This window comes from Pollicipes pollicipes, unplaced genomic scaffold (assembly GCF_011947565.3).
Source record: "Pollicipes pollicipes isolate AB1234 unplaced genomic scaffold, Ppol_2.1 Scaffold_7262;HRSCAF=8765_pilon_pilon_pilon, whole genome shotgun sequence".
NCBI classification, from domain to species: domain Eukaryota; kingdom Metazoa; phylum Arthropoda; class Thecostraca; order Pollicipedomorpha; family Pollicipedidae; genus Pollicipes; species Pollicipes pollicipes.
In genome coordinates, this window is record NW_023597055.1 from 3,399,915 (window position 1) to 3,417,544 (window position 17,630).

A 17,630-nucleotide genomic window follows, 5' to 3' on the forward strand; every position below is an offset into this window, starting at 1 on the left:
GCCGAGGCCAGCCAGCCGCGCTGGGCCTGGATGGAGCGGCTGCTGCGCACGGCTCCGATCGTCAGCGACGCAGCCGCCCAGCAGCTGCGCCAGGAGCTGCGCGACATGGAGAGCGTAGCCACAGGCGGGCGTCAGCAATGACGGCAGCTGCAACCGCCCAGCAGCTGCACTAGGAGCAGCGCGACATGGGGAGCGTAGCCACAGGCGGGTGACAGCATTGACGGCGGCTGCAGCCGCCCAGCTGCGCCGACGGCTGGGGGCATCATTGGGCGAGGCCATACGCAGCCGGTAGCGCTATGGGAAGCTGGGGGCGCCACTCAGCAGCTACGAGCGTGGGGGCGTGGTTACCCTCGGACGGCGGCAGTTGGAGCAGCTGACCAGCTGTGAAGTTGGGCGGGGTAGGTGGCCGGTTGTCTTGCACAGAGGGCGGTGCAGGAACGGTCGAGTTAAGCATGGGGAAGAGAGCGGCGGGATGATGACGCATGTTTCTGTTTGATGGATGAAATATAATTAATTGCTGAGTGACTGGTTTGATGTCTGATTCGCAAAGGATGACTCCACCCGCTTCGTAAGAGCCGTCCAGGCAAACTGCCAAATGACAAGTGAATGACCATTGTAAGGCCATCAGACCGCCTTCCCGGTGTCTAAGTGCTGCGCGCAAGATACCTTCCGCCCCCTAAGATGGCGAGCCATGACTTTACGAACCTTACTTTATGTGCATGACAACAGTCCTGGCAGGCTGTTGGAATCAGCACCAGCGGGCTTTTCAAGAATGCAGTACGTTGTGTGCGTCCCGTGGGAGCGCTAACGAAGCGAATTATCACGGAGTCGAACGTCCTACTTAGTGCCCAACCACTTTGTTTTCAGCGAGCGTTATCTTGAAAGCCTGCTGCTGATCATAAATCTAAGCTGTCCCCAGTCGCAGATTGCAGCATTTTTATTTTCGCACCCTTGATTTGCAGCGCGTTTTGACGACAGAACTTCACACGACCGCGAAGCTTAGCCTGCAGCACTGCAAACAGGTCCCGGCACCCCGGTGATGGAGAGCCTTCTCTGAACGCGTTATGGCTCTCGAGGTCGCCCTTTGCCCCGCCGGTCTTCCGCATTGTGCAGCGGGTGCAGGGCGGCGAGGGTTTGTGACAAGCGGAGGTCTTTGACTGGCGGCCGGAGGTAGAGCCTGATATGCTGGTCGGACCAGTGGCTGCTGCTAATGGCCTCATGTCTAGCGGTGAGAGCCGTGAACATCGTGCAGTGGTGTCTGTTTTAGCGCTCAGAGAGGTGCTAAAGGGCCCTCGGTCTCTTCGGGACGGGCTGAAGTGTCAAGAGAATTAGCGACGGGCTGAATATCTCACCCGCCTGCCCCGGCGACGGCGTACATCATCATTTCACTCGTCACTCGTGCTCGAGAAATAACACTACGCTGACGCTGAACAAACGGCGCACCTCATTGTAAAGAGCTTCGTCAGGGGCCTACGCTGCGGCCACTGAGATGATGTCCGTGATCTTGGGCGTTCATCATTACGTACCGCGGTAACAGAATGATAAATCACCGACTCTGCATAACAAAGGGGTGTGAATACCACTACCATGACTATACAAATAGATTAGACACCATCGTTCATCCTCACACTCCAGTCACGGTCACAGCCAGCCTGTAAAGCTGCTGTCCATGAGTTGAATCACCGGGATAGCATCAACTAATCTGAATGAATCTGATCTCTGTGTCAGCCGTTGTCCGCGCGCTGCTCAGTGACGGAAGACGGCACAAAGCGACAGGCCTCTCCAAAGCTAAACAATGGGATACTATTGAAGTGTCTTCGAATCATGTGATGGCTTGATGCTACCGTTAGAAAAATAGTGCGACGCACGCTTTATTTCCAACACATTGGAAAAAATGGAACCAGTTTAAGGAAGTGCATAGTTAACGTGCCATGAGCGATGACTGACTGTTCTTCATCGACAGCGAAGCCCGCTTCGTGTTTGTGTATCACATATTTTGAAACGGATCAATGGTCACACAAACTGACAAGCAAAATCAAACTATGAACATCTTGAAGATAAACTGATGTCGTAACGACACTCCAAGGCAAAATTGGCATAGCTGCACTTGCATGCGGCGCATGTCTTCATGCCGGTGCGAGACATGACATTGCTGAAGACCATCTCATCAAAGGTCAGAGGTCAAACGCTCCTTCAGCGCGCCGACCCCACCCGGAGAGCAACGGAGCCGAGTCGAGTCAAACCGAGTCGGGTGAGTCTCGCGAGTCGCGTGTGTCGAGCCCGTCCGGCGCCGGTCCAGTCCACCGCCCCCAGAGCGGGGAGAACCGGCGGTGAAAGCAGTGCGCCACCGCCGCCGCCGCCGCCGCCGCCGCCGGTCGACAGGCGTCAGTCAGCCTCCAGACGCCAGCCGCCCGACATGTCTCCGCTCGGACGCGTCCTCGTGCCGCTGGCGCTCTCCCTGCTCGCACTGTCCGGTGAGTCAAGTCTCTGTCCCTTCTCGTGCACCGTCCGTTCACTGCGACATGTGGTGCGTCCCCTGCCGTGCGTACCCTATCTGATAGTGGAGTCGCTGACATCTTCTCGCTCTCAGCCTGCACTGTGAATGCTACCATCATGCAGTCCTCTGCAAAGTCGGCTTGTGGCTCCCCTCGCACTCGTGCTCTCTACGCAAAGTCAGTCATGCCTCGACTCTACGCAAAGTCGAGGCATGTCTAGATAAAGCCAGTTATGCCTCGACTCAACGCAAAGTCGAGGCATGTCTACACAAAGTCAGTCATGCCTCGACTCAACGCAAAGTCGAGGCATGTCTAGACAAAGTCAGTCATGCCTCGACTCAACGCAAAGTCGAGGCATGTCTAGACAAAGTCAGTCATGCCTCGACTCAACGCAAAGTCGAGGCATGTCTAGACAAAGTCAGTCGTGCCCGGACTCTACGCAAAGTCGAGGCATGTCTAGACAAAGTCAGTCATGCCTCGACTCTACGCAAAGTCGAGGCATGTCTAGGCAAAGCCAGTCGTGCCCCGACTCTAGGCAAAGTCGAGGCATGACTTTTGACGACATGACATGACGGCATGATGACATGACATGACGAGCCACGTTGTTCGGTAAGGCATGTCCCAGCTTCCTTTTATGTGCTCCTCGCCTTCTTTGACAAGTGCCATGGCTCTGGCTCATCTCGATAATAATTGTCGCCACTTCCCCACATGTGCCCGAGCAAAGCTCTTGGGTGATCGCCACAAATGGAGTCTGCACTTCAAATGGCGCGGTGTGTGGGCGCATCCAGAGACGAACTTCCCGTCGCTCACTGGCCGGTTACGGACAGACGAATGAATGAAATTATGAATGAATGCTGCTGGATTACTGAATGACGTATTCCAAAGCAACAATGCGAGTTCTTTAGCTATTCAGCTTCCATGATGCGCACAAAAGTACGGCCGTCGTCAGTGGGGCTTTACGACTCACTCAGCTGCTGAGGTTATACGGCGTCGCCTGTCTTCCACGCTGGCAAGAGCACCAGGCACCGCAGGAAATCGGACCCTGTATCTCAGACTTTCCAGAAAGTACGGCGCGAATTAAATTACCAATGCATCGACTTACCAATGCTCAAGCTTATGCTTAACATCAGGGAATGAGAACATGATGAGTATTGTGAATGTGGATGCCCGCCAGTGGCGTTCAATGCGTATGGTTCGCTTTGCTGCGTATTTCTGGTCGAAATCACTAACATCGACATTGTCAGCATTATTACCACCGTTGCTGTAGATGTCATTATTCGCGCTTTGAACCGAACTACCCATTCCGTATGCCAACTGAAACATGTTAGTTCCGCGGTTGTTAGTGCCTGACGCAACAACGTTGACCCGACCCCAGACAGGCTGGGCCAGCCACTGACCCCGGGGACCAGCCGTGGTCTGCAGTGTGTTCCACCTGCTCCCAGAACGTCGCCCGTCTGCAGAGCCAGCGAACTGTGTGCTCTGGGGCATGGCTGACCGAATGTGTAACTGTGTAACCGCTATGTACACCCCGGCGGAATGCATGATGTACGTCGTATAACAGATCTTCAGCTAGCACTGCAGGTCCAGGGTACCGTAAGTTTAGCTTTGGTTTTGACTCGAAGAGTTTATCTTGAATATGCACAGCGATGTACGCTTGCGCTTGACTTAAGCAAACGTGCACGCTCCGTCAATTATCAATGGTCAGTTTTTCTGCCTGACCTGCGCAAAGCTGTGGGATGGGTAGTTGTAACCGGCAAGGATGCATCAACTGAGATCATATCGCATTCACCTCACTTAAGTAAGGGCTCTCCAGTTTTTTTTTTCTTTTTGTTCTGCTCTGCTGGCTGGTAGTTCCGAAAAAAGCTAGGAAAATCACAGCGCGTGAAACTCTCCACTGTCGGTTTTCGCCGACGGCAGATCCTGACAACCGGTCTGCGTTCAGTCGGAGCCCAGTCCAGGGATGAGCACCGCGCAGCCGCGTCCGGCCGGCGCGGGCGCCGCCCGTGTTCCGGTCCGCGCCGTCACGCCGTGACGCCCGTTCGTGACGCGTCCACGGTCCGTCGCCGCCAGCTGATCAGCGTCGGAGTTCCGGCAGCGGGGGCGCTGAGCCCCCCCCCCCCCCCCCACCTCCGAGTACTCCTCCGGGCGTGCGATGGCTCGGCTTGCCCCGCTTGCCCGGAAAACTCAGAGCATCAGCATACGGGAGAGCCGTTACCGGTGGCAGGTGGCTGAGTAACGTTAGGCAAGGCAGGGCAGCGGGTTTGCTGTTCATACGGGATGAAGATATATTCCGACGCTGAATGTCATCGGCATTGATGGTGTGATATTGCAATGAACAAAGAAACGCAGAATATATGTATATATATATATATATATATATATATATATATATATATATATATAATTGTAGGACTATGCCGTCCGCGGAATTCCGAGATTTTGAATCTTCGTTTTGAAATAATTGTGGCAGCAATTGTCTCTCTCAATGTTGGCGCTACGACCCGTGTAGATGTTGTTTACCTTTGACCAAACTTTGTTCGTATGCAACCCGCGAGTGATATGCAAGCTAACTATAATGGACATTATCGTCATGCCGTGGGTTTCGCTTGCATTAAATGGGCAGGCCGAGCGCCCCCTCCCCCGAGTTCTCCGAACCTCATGGACCAGTCTGACGACTAGATTTTAAGCGAAAATTAGCGGTCCGACTCAGTTTTTCTTGTTGCAATTCATATGGCAGCTTTTGTTCTCCCCATCCCATGATGGATTTTTTTTCTAGAAATACTCCAACTCACTGGCAAATGTAGAGAGCAAGAAGCTGGTTAAGAAATTATGTCTTCACCATAGCATTGAAATATGTATAAACCATAACAACTGCCCCTCTTGCCTTTTATCCCTGCAGCCGACGTCGGCTATGTGACTTATGCATCCGCCTCTGCGGCATTCGAACCCTGCTGGAGCTTCGTTACCACTTGGTTATCAATTAATGACACGTTTGAAATAGTCCAGGTTAATATTTAAACATCGCCTGCTTAGCAGTACTCAGTTCCGTCTTTCTAACCCCTATCTGTGTCTTTAATATTTCTGCTTGTGTTTCTGCAAAAAGCAACGGCAGTTAAAGCAGTCTTCAGACCCTTCAAATCTAGAACATTTCAAATATTGCCGTTTTGCGCTTTGTCTTCGGCCGCAACATTGTGGACTAAAACAATGCCACAATTCAAGTACTAGCACGTGCTACTCGTCCCTTCCCAGGCATTGTGTCTAAGTGAAGGCAAAAGCTTTCCACAATTATTATCATGTAAAGAGTAGCGCCAAAAGAAGTCCTGCAGAAAAAAAAACAACAACACGGTAACGCATATGTAATTTGTCTGGCGATTTCCTGATCAGCCCAATGTCTCCAGATTAAAAGCCGGTTTGCTTCCACTTTTGCCATATGCCGGCGCCCCGACACCGGGCCGTGCTAGGAGGAGCGCGTGCTGTGCCCTGTGCCCCCCCCCCCCCTCTCAACGGTTCGCTGCTGGCGCGCGTTACCCACGCTAAGGCACGACAGTCAGCTGAACGACCTGTGACCTCTGACCCGCGCACGTGTTGTGGCGACCCGTGACCGAGCCCGTAACCGCGAGCGTGCTTGAGGTCAGCGTTCCTTTTGCATTTTCCGGACTCCACCGGCACTTTATTCGTCTTCACTTTTTATAGGACACAACATTCACTTGGAAGTGAAATACCACTCATTTCTTCACACGCTTGGCGCGGCCGGCGGTGCATTTACATGCAATACATGTGTAGATCTGGCAGATAAACGCATTTGATCACGCTAGTATCCTTTGACAACTTGTTATGCATTATACGTATTCAAGGGGTGTAAATGCACCATGAAACACAGTGAGCACAATCTTCCCCAATCGGGTCCAAAAATGGTTTGTATGCGCATCATACCAACGAAGATGCGCTTGTATCGTCCCGCGAAAAGCTGAGCTACCTACCGCCATCCTTGCACGCGACTTGTGCACACCGTTCAACAGTATCAGGTCCTGCGCAGATCGGTTATCTATGCGTGGCTGTAGATTAAACGTCAGCTTCGACGTTGGAGCTGACTAGTTGCCGCATTTGAACATTGTTCTTCTCCATCTGTCTGCTGGTCGAAAAGACAGTCAGGGGTATCTTAATATGTGGTGTGCCGCGAACCCATTTCACTCAACATTTAACTTCGCACGTGCACTCAACATTTTAAACATGCCGTCGGTATTTTTATACACTACTTGGGCCTACCCGCAATTTCCAGACGACACTTTTCGGCCAGCTCGGCAGCGCGGTCAATGAAGCGTCGGAGGCGTTCCAGGGTCTGGGTGTGCTCCACGTGTCTCCGACCTGATGGAGGAGTGGAGTGGAGAAAACGCGCCGCTTTTAACATCCGATAATCTGGAGCCGTAGTGTCCAGACCGGGCGAAGCGTATCAACTTTCCCTCAATACCCCATATTCCCGATTTCTACCTCTATCTTTTCCTCCTCCTCCCTTTATCTCGGGCCACTTTTCACTGACTGACCGGCTGGCTTCTCACTCGCCCATTTCCACCCTTACTCGCCCACTCCTACCTTTCTTCGCACTCACTGACTCACTCTCGCTCACTTCTGCCGTGCGAAGCTCACTTACTCGCTGTAGACCAAAGCAATGACGAATCAGCCACATGGCCAGCCTTCGGCGTGGGGGGGGGGGGGGGGACGGTGAATGCCCTGATTCGACTCGAGGTCGGATCGAGGTCGCCGGCCCGGGACGACACCACCCACCAACACCCCTCCAGCCCCTCCCCCCGCACCCCCGGAACCCAGTCAACGCCTCATCACCTATCCACTTTTTTGTCTGCACTATAGCGAACTTTTCCTTGGGCGGTTTTTCGACAGATCGGGTGAAAACCGTACTGTATTGTATCACGTGCCGGTAGATCCACCCACACTGGTGGCCATCCATACGCCCGTCGCAATGATATAAATTAGACGATGATTAGGAAGGGTAGGGAAAGGCAAGACAGAATGGCGAATGACAGGACGCACCGCAGTACACGGTTTGAGCAGACGTGGACGGTAGCCAGACTACACCGATTACAAGACGCCGAGCAAATTGCGCGTCGCCATCGGAGCGTTGTTTTATGGTCCCGTCTCGGGGGCACCGTGCACGCGCTGTACTCGGGCGTGATGTTTGATGTCCTGTCTGACTTGGTGAGTCATGTATAGAACTGCTCCCGAATCGTTGCAGCACTTTTCACCGAGTTCCGCGCTGAATCTGGAGATTTGACGAACCATATTGCCCAGGTGGGCTGCTAAAACCTTCTGTACATGTTGGAGGCCTGGTGTAGCTTACCTCAAAATGCGGCCACTGGTGAATCATTCGCTAGTAGGCTCATAACTTGTCCATCCAGTTGTACGGTAAACTGCCCAGAAATGCTGTTAAGCTGTCTGGTAAGCACACCAGGAAGTTATACAGTGAAATGCACGGTTGACTGTCCAGCTCGCTCACCTGTCCAGTGTGTTTTCCGTCAGCTGTGCACCGACTGTTCTTACGCTCTCGGGTCAACTGTCCGGTCACCTCCCCAGTGAAGCGTGTGGTTGTATCACCGGTGAACTGAACACTTGCCCTCCCGGTGAACTACCTGGTCATCACCTGTTGAACCGTCCGTCTTACCGTGGACGTTCTGTTCATCTCCCGGCAAATCTCTTCGATGAGCTTTCCGTTAATCTTTCCGGTGAATTATCACCTGCCCTGTCTGTCTGGTGATATCCCCAGTGAACTGTCTGGTTGCCGTCCGATAAGCCTGCCCCGCTCTCGCTGCTCTGTCTCGTGACGGCCCGCTGCCGGCGCCCCCGCGTGGCGGCGGTGTGCCGGCCGTCCGGACCACGCGCTCGGCCGGGCGCCGCGCAGCCGGCCACCGCCCGGCCGGAACCACCACATGGTGGAGGCGGCGGCAGTCACTGACCGCGGCCCGCTGTCCGCAGACGGTGCTGCCGCCGGGCGTCGCCTCCAGCGCTCGCCGGAGGCTCCGGCTCAGGTCCCGCCCACCTGCCAGCTGAGCCGCATCAGCTACAACTCCGGCGAGATGGTGAGCCGGTTACCATGGCGACGACAGACGCGGGCAGTGCTCTGGTGGAAGGCTTACGAGATCATGGTGGGGGTGGAAAACTCAGCCGTGAATACTGCTATTGTTTAGTGCAGGTTGACATCGCTGGAGATTACAAGGGTGTGTGCATGCTTCATAATGCTTCCAGTACGGAGAATGCATACCGAGCTGAGAATTCATAAATATTATTGCTTTCGAGCCGGTGTGCATTACTTACTAGACAACTGTCACATCCATGCCATTACCATTATACCATACCATACCATTGTACCATTATTGGAAATTCCTTTAGATGTCACTAATGTTCCACAGTTACCAGCGTTAAAAGCTGAAGCGCATACGGCCCGCCCACTTCGTGCTGCATTTAAAGTGCACTATAGTCAGCTGTTAATTCGTGGAGACAGTGCGAAAATGAACAGCCTAAAAATCTTGCACATAAACAATAAACAAATGACGAGGCACAATCAACGGTCACCAGCGTCGCTAGCTCTACGTACGACACCGCGCTGTGCCAGTATCCCGCACCATGAAGAATGCTGATGATTCTGCAGCGCGAATGATGCCCCCCCCCCCGAGCTATGCCACTCCGTGCTGTTCCCGTGGGACGGCTGGTGGAAAGCCGCGTGCCCTGGGCGCCACTTGGGACGGCGAACTCAGTGCAATCCGAGAAATTACCGGACGCGGTCGCGGATTGTGGCAACAGCCCACGTGCAGAATTTCGCACGTCCTCGGTCCGAAAGTCGGCATGCCTCCCACGAATTCCACAGTGGGTGGTCTTTCCACGCTTTTCCACACTTTCGGCGCCTCGCGTGGAGGCATCCGCCTTTGTCCCACGTGGTCGCGGTTTCCGTTTACCAGGCTGACCGAGCTGGAGCGGATGTGGTCCGAACCATAAATCTCGCCGCTTTGTTTCCATCGCCTCTTTTTACTTCCCGTGTCAGGTCAACCACCTGGCGCCTGCTGCCTTCGTGGCCGCCGATTTTATAATTAGGCACGGACCCAGCCAGGTCCCGCAAATTGCTCGCGTCCCGGGCGAAACAGGAAATCTCAGAGCAGTGGGCACTTGGGCGAGAAATCTACAGCCCCTCTCTGCCAACCTGGCCATGTGGACAGGCATCGATTTTGGAGAGGAATCTGTTGCCCCTTCCTGCTGACCTGGCCATGTGGACAGGGGCAGGCATCGATTTTGGAGAGGAATCTACTGTCCCTTCCTGCTGACCTGTCCTCGTGGACATGGGGCAGGCATCGACACTGTTCTTTATGCAAACCGATGCCGACAACAGACGATTGGCCGGGCAGCGGACGCCCCCTTGTACGGTACCGCCCCCCCCCCCTTCCCCTGTGCGACAACAGACGTCCTCCCCGCCGCGCGGCAGCAAACAGCGGGATGGGCTGGCGGTCAAGCGCTTTGCGTTGCGCATTGCAGCCTGACAGCAGCAATGTAATCGCCGCGGTCAGGCGGTAAATTAATTGCTAAATGCTTGCAGCTCGTAAACTCAGCTTAGCTTCTCTTACGATTGTCAGGTAATGGTTATCCCACGTTATGCCTGGGTGTCCTGTAATGAGCTGCCTCAGCTTCTGTCTCACCGCCAAAGACGATTCAGCCCTCGTAATGCAAGCTCATCAAACTGATGCTTCCTATTTACCATCATGACTTGTTATCACTTATGGTTTCGAGCTGTTATTTTTGGTATATCGCTTCTGGTATATGTTCCCTATTCGGCATAGATCATGACGATGCCCCTTTGGTCAAAAATATTGAGCGTTACCGACCGTTAATTTAATTTTATCTTGATGGTCGAAACCTAATTGGGTCACGTCCAATCTAAAGTCCGACTTGCCACTGCCTGACCTTCGCGACCGCCGCTCAACGCTGTCCCACTGCGCTCTTCTGGATGACAAACCTCAGTAACCCCTGTATGGCCCGAACCAGCCCCGTGTGGCCCGTGTGACCTCTAGGTGACCTTGTTCCAGGCACATGTCGAGAGCACGGATCCCTGTTCCTTAACTCTGGTGGCTCCTGCCCGACCACTGTAACCTGCCTGACCGTTAGGACATTTGTTTAGCCGTTTTAACAGCTGACTACTCCACGTGACCTCTGTCTGACCTGTGTGATCCCTTATCGACCCATGTGATCTCTTACCGACCCATGCGAGCCCTTCCGATCCGTGTCTTTGCATGACCCGCGTGACCACTGGTTGAGTCATTTGACCTCGGGTTGACATGCTTGACCATTGGTTGACTTGCTTGGCCTTTGCTCGACCCCTTTGACCTGTCCGATTCGTGTGAATCCGGGCTGATCTCGCTCCCCGGCACAGATCGAGCGGAAGAACCCGTGCGACTTCTGCTTCTGCTACAAGGGCGAGGTGCTGTGCTGGAAGAAGCAGTGCCCGCCGCCGCCCCAGAACGGCGACAAGTGCTCGCCCAAATACGTGGAGCGCGAGTGTTGCCCGCGCTACATGTGCGGTGAGTCCTCGTCCCAGAGTCACGTCATAGCTACTGCAGCAGAGCTGCTCTGTGAGAGGGGAGCAGGGGCGCTTGGTGTGTGGAGTTTGTCTCCATGAGCAAAGCTTGAAGCGCCGAGTTTTGCCAAAATGGCCAATGCTTTCCTGCTGACGTCGTTTAAGCAGTATATCCTGGTATACGGATCTTGTTAATTAAGAGTCGACTTGTGAGAGTTAGCGCTCACTGCTCACATGCTGACAACCAGGAGGGCAAGGACTTTCTTGCTGATATCAAGGCGTTTGTTGTCTGGATCCATGATCATTTCTTAGAAGACATTGCTAAGACTGCATCCCGTCGTGAGTACAATTTGGGAGCAGAAATTCGAGCTGATTGGATGTTATCTTTCTTTGGAATGTTTTGCACCCATCAGTAAACACCTCAGGTCTGTGACACCGCGAAAAGATGGCGGCATTCCGTGACACTGACGTCATTTCTGTGTTCCAGAGGGCATGGGTGAGAGGTTCAACCTCATTTAGTTGGCGAGCCTTCGTGACGCCCAAAGGGCCGCCAGCTGTAACAACAGTTGGCTGCACCGTGGCGCGGCGGCGTTATTATTGTTATTATTATTTCCGTTTTTTTTTTTTGCTTCTTGCTTGAAGGTTGTGAGAGTGACCGGAAGCGATGCCGCTGTGACGAACAACGGCGACGGCACGTGATACGATGAGGTCCCGTGACCTTGGTGATCTGAGATTTGGTCTCTGTGGAGATCGGACTAGCAGGGGCGTGACGTGGGGGTGCGAGTTGACCCTGGCGGCCGCGCGGACGGCGGCCAGCCCGGGGCGGAGGAGCGACATTTTGTAGCGAGCGGGGTCATAGCGGCGCGCAGTGTCATGGCGCGCGTGGTATCATGCGGTGTGTGGCTTTACAGGGCGGTCGACGTCGAAATCGTCATGCAGCCTGTGATAAAAATTGAGCAATGCAAGGCGGAAGGTTGGGCTAGATTGCTCCCACAAGTTTGCAGTTCTGTCTCGGGTAATGGCGTCCCACACATCTCAACGTTAACCGATCGAAGTTCTTCAGTTTTTTTTGTGAGGAGAGTCACGCACGACAGAGTCGAGCACCTATCCGAAGCAGCGTGCACCCCTCCTTTGGCATCTCTGTGGCCGCAGATTTGGTAGCGGAAAGCGGTTGCCAGGTGCTAAAACAAGCCTTCCGCCAATTGTGTGCTGCAAGTTGGGTATGCTTCGTAGTATTTAATCAAACAGAATCATTGAACGTGGCGCAGGCATACACTGATGTCGAAAATGGATGCGCATTCCGTTTTAGACGAATACGTGTTTTGAACCTACTGGCTGCATGTCGTGTAAGATGCTGGGCAATTTTCAAAATAAATGCGGATGACAGTGTGATTTCTATGCCCAGCGCACAAACCGCGCTCCAACTGGGACAATGCAGAGAAGAAAGCTGCGTGGCTGGCGAAACGTCTGAACAAGTCAACCGAGTCAACGCAGTCCTCGGCGTCGTCGCAGGGTCATCTCCAAACATCATCCGAGCCAAAGCAGCTGATGGTTGCGAAACATCCATCGCTCGGTATAGGAAACCAATACCCGCCTCACGCGACGCGGCGGGGAGACGTGGTCACCAAAAAGGGTCGATATTCGGCAGAACAGCCCAAGCCGTAGCGGCAGGGGTACGGACGGTTCCTTGATCTGCACAGATGGCATGGGTCGTTCCGAAACGAGGGCATCGTCCCGAAACCAAAACAAACATTGGAGGTGTCATCGATAGTTCACTCACGCGAGTGCACGTATGTCTAGGCTTCTCTGAGGCCCCGCAGGTGGTAAGTATACCGACATCAATATAAGTGAGGTCAAACCTTCAGACACTTCAGAACGGTAAAGACACAAAGACGCCAGCAGCTACGTGTCCTGACAGGTTAGACTTAGAAGTGACTTTCACCTGATTCAGAACCGGTCTTGTCTGCACTCGCCGAGCGTCGTTGGTGCCGATTGTCCAGAGAGTCCAGAGGCCGGCGCCGGACCGGGCCTTGGGGTCTGGGGCGGAGTGGCTGGGAGGGGTCCATGCGTGCAGACCAGGCGTTAAACATTGACATAAAGTGAGGACCACGGCCGGTAGTTAAGGTTGGAAGAGTAAGCAGCAGTGGATAAAGATGAGAATATCGACAGTCTCTTCGCCACTCGCATTACATTTGTTTGTGCAGAGCCGAGCTCCGAATGTTTACCGTCAGTAAACTAAACTGAACTGAGTTGAGCTAATAAGCACACAACTCGCAAACTGGTCTGTCGTTTGCCGGAGCCGGGGTAGGTTTCATCGTCATCCAAAGGTGGTCCTGGTTGGTCATTCAAAGGCAGCGCGAATGTATCAAGTCGCCGCGCAACGTCCGGAGAAATTTGGTTAAACCGGAAAAATCGGTGAACCGGCTCCGCAGCCTTAGTTTTGAGCTGTTGGAGCAAGGGGCTTTTGGGGGCTAAAGCCTCCTAAGGCATTACCAGAACTTGATCCTGATGAGCTGATCGGACCTAGGCCTCCAGAGCACAACCTGAGTCTGACGCATAGGTCACAGGCTGCCCCCCCCCCTCCCCTCCCCAAGTGACAGTTTGCTGGTGCTGAATGCGCGACCTGCGGCCAAGGGTAATACACTATTACAAACTATTGGAGCAGTCTCACATGGACTTTATGATTTTGCCACACAAGGTCCGTATTCAGAATGAGAGCCATTCCGGGAGAGCACCTGCCCTTCATCGTGGCGGTGAGGGCTAAAAACCCATACCAAACACGGCCTGACCCATACTCGAGTGGTGACCTGACCTGCGGCGACCTCGTGGCCAGACTGATCCGACCAGTCGGACGGCATGGGCCAGCCGGCGCCCCGCTCATCCTCGCGCGAATCGGGGCCCAGCGACGCAAAGCCCGGCTGCTCCGGCACGCCCGGTCGCCGAGCTAGGCCGGGTCTGGCGGCCCATGTCCCAGATCACGCCGGAGCCGGCGATCCGCGCTCCTGTCGAGGACCAGAGCCGGGCTGGCAGCCGGCACCGGCCCCGGGAAAGTCCGCACTCGCATGTAGGGCGCCGCCGCACCACCGAGCGAGAGCAGATCGTTCTGCGCGAGGCGCTGCACCGGATCGGGGCCAGCAAGGCGCGGAGACAATACGGAGGCCGGCGCCGACGGCCGGCGCGCGCGGCCGGTGGCCGCAGATGAGGCCGTGATAGCCCTGCCGTCGGAGCGATCCATCACGCCTGGATGGATCACAACACCCGGCGCTATTGTGGGCCTCACCCGACTGGCCGTGTCGGACATCGGTCACGCCTGATTGGTGGGTCCGGCGAGCGGCGCGTGCTCGATGTTGCCGCTCCAGCGAACGGGTCATTATGCGACGGTGCTCAGTCGGAAGCTCGCGCGCGCCGGCCGAAGCGCGTCCGATGCCAACCGTTCCCCGAACGCAGCCGCCGGCCGTCCCGTTACTGCGACCAGTTGTGCGGCGAGCATCGGGCGCTTTCGGCTGGGCGAGCCGCTGGAGCGCTGTCGCTTGGTCGTGACGTAAGCCTCCGGCGCGGATGCCGGCCGCGCAGCGTCCCGACCCGCCGCCGGTAAAAGCGGCTTGCAAGTACCGTTGTTCGTAAGTGAGCCCATTCTCGTCTACGCTCGCGTGCTGGCTCGCTCATTTGGGTGCACACAAATCAGTTACACGCTGGTGGGCCCGACAGCTGTGCACGTCATGATCGCGCTCGGCCGCGCTCCACGAACCGAGCGCCGGACTTGGCGCGGGGCTCGAGATGGCCGGCGCGCCCGCAAGCAGCTGTCTATGTAAGACCCGCTGCTGCAGTGCAGGAATCGTGCCGTAAGAGGACGAGTAATTCTGAGGCACCGCGCGTGCTTTTAATGACGGCCGCTTCGAGTCCCGTACCCCGGTTTCATCCTCGAAATGCATCCACTTATCGCTGCCGTGCTTGATGTGGAGCCACAAGCTGCCACCCTGCCCGCTCCCACGGCGCGAGCGAACGGCGTGTACACCTGCCGGCGAATCTGGCACTCGGTCCGTCGGCCCCCGCCGCGGGCGCTCCGAGGGGTCAGAGGTCAGGCGAGCAGCAGAAGTAGACCGCGCGGCGCCGCCGCCCGCCGCCGGCGACCTCTCTCATCTCGGCCGGCGGCAGGCGCGTGTCGAGCGGACCGCCGAGTGAGGATTGCACGTGCGGGACGGTGCGGTGTCAGGAAGCAGTGTCAAGCGGTGTCAAGAGGTGGGAAAGTGTCAGTCACGACTGCGTGACATCCCTTGTGACGTGGAACTGCAGTACTGAATTTTCCAGCAATGTATCTTTTCACCGCCGAGGGGCAATTGTGCTCTGGTTTCATGCGGCGTCTCCGCGCCAGACAGAACTCTGGGCTCGCCATTGACGCGAGTCCGTGAACGCAGCGGTCAGGGCTGTGCCTCGGGCGCATGCGCCGCCTGCTGGTGGGAGGGCGCCGCAGGAAGACCGGACGTTTGCCGCCTCGGTGCGCGCTGATTTGGCCGCGTCGGTTAAGGCTGCTGCCCGGCGGCGTCACATCACAAGAACGCGTCGTGCACGTGACGTGACGTCAGTAACGTGCACCGCTAAATATAGCCGGCTGCGTTTGCTATTCAGTTCGAGGGACGGCAATGGGCGCAGCCAGACCCATGGCAAAGGGAGGGGGGGGGGGGGCACAGTTAGCAAAAGACCTTGACAGTGAGACTGCTCCCCCAGGAAGAAGAAAAAGACATCGCCGGATATGTCTCATTCATTGATGAGACCATGTTTTCTTCCGTTACTTCTATTTTTTGCTTTTATAGCATGGACAGCAGCCAGAAGCGGCCGCGAGATCAATTCTGTCTGAAATTCGAAGTTAATGCACTGAAAAAGTCAAGCGTCAAACGACTGTATGAAATAGATCACCGGCGCTCTTCATTTTATAATGGCCCAGTCGGCTCTTCCCGAACCGATAAAACTCGAAGCCTTGCCGGAATCTAATCTAGGTTCTACAGACGTTCGAACCCCGGGAATGTTGATCGCGTATCGAGATAGGTTGGCAATTTGCATCAACATGGGCAAGCCAAGTTTGCCTGGAATTGATCAACATTCATTCAGAGTCGATAAGTGTTACAAATTATGTAACGTAGCTTTCAACAAGCGCGCATGCAGATATTTGCAACAAAACCTCGACACCAGGCGTTGCAGTCTCCGTAGGCCGCGCAGCGCGGGCCCCGCAGCTAGCTCTTGGTTGTGGCCAATGGGTGAACGAAAATGACAACGTATCTAAAAAAGTACATTTGAAAGCGTTAGAACATCAGATCGTACATTTAGGAGGTAGTGCGGACGTATATTTCACATGTGCGATTTTTAGATTGATGATAGGAGCGAATTGGCCTTCACAACAAAGAGCCCCACCATTGTTTCAGGGGCCCAGCCCAATACAAATCGTGGCCACGGCTTTGGGAAACGGCTGCTTGGGAAGTCCCCCCCCCCCCCGGGGTTCAGATTGAGGGGGAGCCAACCGCTCGGTGTTAGTGGTCTATGGCCGACTGAGGGCACCCGCGTTGACTTAAGGGGGTCCTCAAGAGTTCAGGAGTCCTGAGGTATCAGGCGGAGGGCCTCTTCCAAAGGCCCTCTGGCTGATATTACAGGTCACGACCCTACGGACCGCAAATATTCATGTGGCCTGAAGCTAGACCTTCGGGCTCTTATGCCCTCCAACCGGGCTTTTGATTGTCGTTTCCGGTGGGCCGCCCGGACCTTCTTCGGGCCTCATCAAATGTTACCCGTTGTCGGCTTCGGGCTCCTTGCGAAACCGGAACCCCTTGCTAGGCGATATGGGCCCCTGACAGACACAGGAGCCTTACCAGTGTGAATCGCTAGCCCCGGCCCTGCATCTGATTGGGAAGTGGGCCCTCAGGACCATACCGGCACGGAGCCGACTGAGCGGTAATGGTGGTGCTTGACCGACGTATAGGCCCATATACGGGACGTATAGGCCCGTATAGACGTATAGGCCCATATCGACTCAGGGCTCCGCGATCGGCGTAAAAGGCCCTCTTACTGTGATTTGAGGGCTCGTTCCCGCAGGCCGGGACCCCTGAATAAGACTACGACCAGCCCTTCGTGCCCTTAGGCCATCCCATCGGGCCCTGGATCGTCGGTCGCGGTGGGCCCTCTAGGCTCTTTGGGCCTCCTCGATTTCTGCCCCTGGTTGACTCTGCGTCCCTTGCCAGCACAGAGCCCTCTGTTAGGTGCTATGGGGGTCTGACAGACGCTGGATCCGCGACCAGTCTAAACCGTTGACTCCGGCTTCCTGTGAAATGAGCCATCAGGGCTCAGGCCCATGCTAACGCGGAGTTGGCTGTGCGTTACTGGTCGTGTCTGACCGACATATAGGCCCTTATCGACTCACGGGGCCGCCGATCAGCGCGCAGGGCCCTCTGGCTGGCATTGGAGTGCCCGACCCTGCGGGCCGGGTCCCCGAATACGACCTCCAACCGGCCCTTCGGGCCCTTCGTGTCATTCAATCGGGCCCTTAGTCGCAGGTTCCGAGAGGCCCTTTGGGTCCCTCG

The 17,630-nt window shown here is 55.3% G+C and overlaps 1 protein-coding gene across 1 annotated transcript; it reads left to right on the forward strand.

The window, feature by feature from the left end:
• The first annotated feature begins 2,370 nt into the window (after positions 1-2,370).
• LOC119114036 (cysteine-rich motor neuron 1 protein-like) lies at positions 2,371-12,453 on the forward strand. Its single transcript, XM_037238266.1, has 4 exons — positions 2,371-2,474; positions 8,481-8,584; positions 10,921-11,068; positions 11,552-12,453. The coding sequence occupies exons 1-4, from the start codon at positions 2,417-2,419 to the stop codon at positions 11,581-11,583; spliced, it is 342 nt and encodes a 113-aa protein (XP_037094161.1). The 5' UTR covers positions 2,371-2,416; the 3' UTR covers positions 11,584-12,453.
• Positions 12,454-17,630: the final 5,177 nt, after the last annotated feature.

What these genes read in the sequence shown, in the direction of transcription:
- LOC119114036 (XM_037238266.1), top strand. Translation starts at nt 2,417, where the DNA reads ATGTCTCCGCTCGGACGCGTCCTCGTGCCGCTGGCGCTCTCCCTGCTC. An exon ending in GCTACAACTCCGGCGAGATG is followed by an intron (nt 8,585 to 10,920) that starts GTGAGCCGGTTA and finishes TCCCCGGCACAG; the next exon opens with ATCGAGCGGAAGAACCCGTG. An exon ending in TTGCCCGCGCTACATGTGCG is followed by an intron (nt 11,069 to 11,551) that starts GTGAGTCCTCGT and finishes TCTGTGTTCCAG; the next exon opens with AGGGCATGGGTGAGAGGTTC.